Source organism: Merops nubicus, unplaced genomic scaffold (assembly GCF_000691845.1).
Source record: "Merops nubicus isolate BGI_N331 unplaced genomic scaffold, ASM69184v1 scaffold27825, whole genome shotgun sequence".
NCBI classification, from domain to species: Eukaryota; Metazoa; Chordata; class Aves; order Coraciiformes; family Meropidae; genus Merops; species Merops nubicus.
Window position 1 is genome coordinate 6511 of NW_008612032.1, and position 2963 is coordinate 9473.

Consider the following 2963-nt stretch of genomic DNA (forward strand, 5'->3'; position numbering starts at 1 on the left):
TGTAAAAGGCAGAGGAGGGTTCCCAGCGCATGCGGTAGCCAAGGGAGCCAACCCAGACCCCCGGCCCCCGGCCCGGTGGGGGTGGCTGAGGAGGGACTGTTTGTCACTGCAGGGGCCCTCGGGGAGCTCTCCTGCTCCCTGGGGACACCACCGAGGGATCCTGGCGAAGCCCGGCGTGGGTGGGAGGGGGCGTGTGGCACCATGGGGACCCCCTCGCTGCTGGTGCTGGCCGTGGCACTGGCGGGGCTCTCGGCTCCCTGTGCAGCTTACGGGCAGCCCAACTTCATCGTCGTCCTGGCGGATGATGTGGGCTGGGGAGACCTGGGGGCCAACTGGGCAGAGACGAAGGAGACTCCGCATCTGGACGAGCTGGCGGCCGAAGGGACGAGGTAACGTCTGTCCCCCCTCCCCAGCTCTCTGCAAGCATCTGTCTGTCCTGCAGCAAAGGGGAATTTGTTCCCTGGGACTGGCAGGCAAAGGGATCTCATCCATGTGCTTTTGGGTGTGCAGGGAGGGCAGCCAGAGCCTTGGGGTGCAGGTCTGTCCATCCCGCTGGGAGCTGCGAGCTTCATCCCCCCTCATCCCTGGGGCAGGAGGGGTGTGTGGATGGGAGCAGGGAGGGCAGGGCAGCGTTACACCCACAGGAGCTGGTGAGTGAAGGGTCTTTTCCTTTCCTAGGTTCGTGGACTTCCATGCGGCCGCATCCACGTGCTCCCCATCCCGCGCCTCCCTACTCACGGGGCGTCTCGGGGCGCGCAACGGGGTGACCCACAACTTTGCTGTCACGTCGGTCGGCGGCCTCCCCCTGAACGAGACCACCCTGGCCGAGGTCCTGCGGGAGGCTGGGTACAGCACGGGGGCTATAGGTAACACCCGTCGTGCCGTGCCGTGCCGTGCCGAGGGGGTATCTTGGGTGGGAGGTGGCAGGGGGGTCCGAGGGTGCCCGTGTCCACCCCTCTCAAAGCAGGTACCACAGGTAGTTAAGTGAAACGCTGGCAATTAAGGCAAGTCTACAGGATCACGTGGGAGAGAGATTCTGCACGTCCCCCTTGGGATTTTGCAATCCCCAGCTTAAAAATCTTCCTTTTCCAACATAGGATAGAGCCTGAAATTCAGGCCCGCCCAGCTGGGGTTTTTTCCATTGAAGCTCCTATTGCTTCACCTCACGGGGAGCGTGCTGGGCTTTCCTCAGCAAACGGGACCGTGCCAGGGATGAAGCTGGTGGTTTGAGAGGGGTTAGAAAGTCTGCTTCTCCGAGCACAAATGTGTGGAAGAGCCTTTTAAGGCTGGATGCAGTTGATTTGCACAGGCATGAGATACCTGATGCATTTTTTCTGAGTTTATGAAAAAACAAGAGAAAGGCATTCTGGAAATGCAGCCAGCACACACAAGTGGCCTTTCCTGTCGCTAGCTTAGAGCCCCCAGCGCTGCGGGTGCCTCGTGGGTTTTGGCTGGTGGTGGCTGTCACTGCTTAACCTCTGAAATGGTTTTCTGTGGCTTCCACACAGGGAAGTGGCACCTGGGACACCACGGCCACCATCACCCCAGCTTCCGCGGTAAGGGCGGTGCTAGCGGGGGTGAGCTGGGCACCCCGAGCTCCTCCCAGCCCCACTGACGTGCTCGCTCCCCCCTCAGGCTTCGACTACTACCTTGGGATCCCCTACAGCCACGACATGGGCTGCACGGACACCCCCGGCTACAACCTGCCGCCCTGCCCGCCCTGCCCGCGGCACGGCCCGGCTGCCAGGCCGGCTGCCAGGTACGGGGCATGGGGGGGTTACAGGGATGGCACTGGGAGCTAGGTATTCCTCCTGCTGCCCTTTGCTGCTGTGCCCTCCTCTTAGGTTCTTGTCCCCAGTTTCCCCTTGTGCATCCCACATCAGGGTGCAGGTCGGGGTGGTGGGTCAGTGCCTGGAGCACCCTGTGCCATGGGGACATCGTTGGCCCCTTTCTTCTCCCCTCCTCGTCTCATTGCAAAGCCAGAGAACAGCCAGGCTCTGTGCTGCTCCTGCTCCAGTGATGAGTGAGGGGTGGCTTCTTCCCGGCAGGGTGGCAAGGAAGGACTGCTACACAGAGGTGGCCCTTCCTCTCTTTGAGAACGTCACCATCATCCAGCAGCCCGTCAACCTCAGCAGCCTGGCAGAGCGCTACGTGGAGGCGGCCACGCGGTTCATCCGGGGGGCCAGGTGAGGTGCCACCCACCATCAGGTCAAAGCCTCTGAGCTGGGCTTGCCTCCTTCCTGGGGTAACGTGCAGGGATGGGAGGGAAGGAGGGAAACGCTCCCATCCCTCTGTCCTCCATCCCTGTGTCTTGGTGGTGGCACTGGGCGAGGTGGCTGTGGGCGGTGGAGGTGCCTGTGTAGGTGGGAGGTGCTGGTGGGGGTGCAGGAGTGGGTGCTGAGTGGGTGCCCACAGCGTCTCCAGCAGCAGGACTGGAGCAGCACCCAGAGGTGTTTAAACCCACCTCATCCATGGGGTTTGATCCATTTTGGGGGTGGAGTGCTCCCAAATCCCTGGGCTGCAGGGTCCGCCTGCCCCAGCCACACAGGGACACGAGGACCCCGGGCAGGCCCTTCCCCCAGGAGCAAAAGCGGCTCCTCCGAGGTGACCCCGAGGCCCTGCGGACGGGTTGTGTAATTTTAATCCCTATTATCTGTGGATTATGAGCTGTGACTTTGCAAAACGCCTGCCTGCAGCACCAGGAGGGGAAGCGCTGCCGGGCAGCCGAGTCCAGCCCGTGCCCACAGCCAGGGATAACACAAACCCGGGGAGGGGCCCCGGCTGGGGGGGTCTGCGGGTGAGCCTGGGGAAAAATTCATGTAATGGGGCAGACAAGGGCTGGGCAGGGAGCAGCCTGCAGGGAAACAGCTTGTTGTAAACCTGGGCGCTGTTTTTGCTCACCCAATACCTATTGTTTATCCCCTCTGGGTACCAAGAATCAGCCCCAGCGTGGCCGGGGGTCA

The 2963-nt window shown here is 62.3% G+C and overlaps 1 protein-coding gene across 1 annotated transcript; it reads left to right on the plus strand.

Annotated features, from left to right (window-relative positions):
• The first annotated feature begins 201 nt into the window (after positions 1-201).
• On the plus strand, positions 202-2190 carry ARSG (arylsulfatase G). The gene is made up of 5 exons (XM_008941431.1): positions 202-389; positions 679-866; positions 1509-1556; positions 1636-1759; positions 2058-2190. Exons 1-5 carry the CDS (start codon positions 202-204, stop codon positions 2188-2190), a joined length of 681 nt encoding a protein of 226 aa, XP_008939679.1.
• The last annotated feature ends 773 nt before the right edge of the window (positions 2191-2963 follow it).

Bases quoted from the DNA above. Each gene is read 5' to 3' on its own strand.
- ARSG (XM_008941431.1), top strand. From the start codon at position 202: ATGGGGACCCCCTCGCTGCTGGTGCTGGCCGTGGCACTGGCGGGGCTC. The intron at 867-1,508 runs GTAACACCCGTC...GCTTCCACACAG, and splicing joins GTACAGCACGGGGGCTATAG to GGAAGTGGCACCTGGGACAC. The intron at 1,557-1,635 runs GTAAGGGCGGTG...CTCCCCCCTCAG, and splicing joins CCATCACCCCAGCTTCCGCG to GCTTCGACTACTACCTTGGG.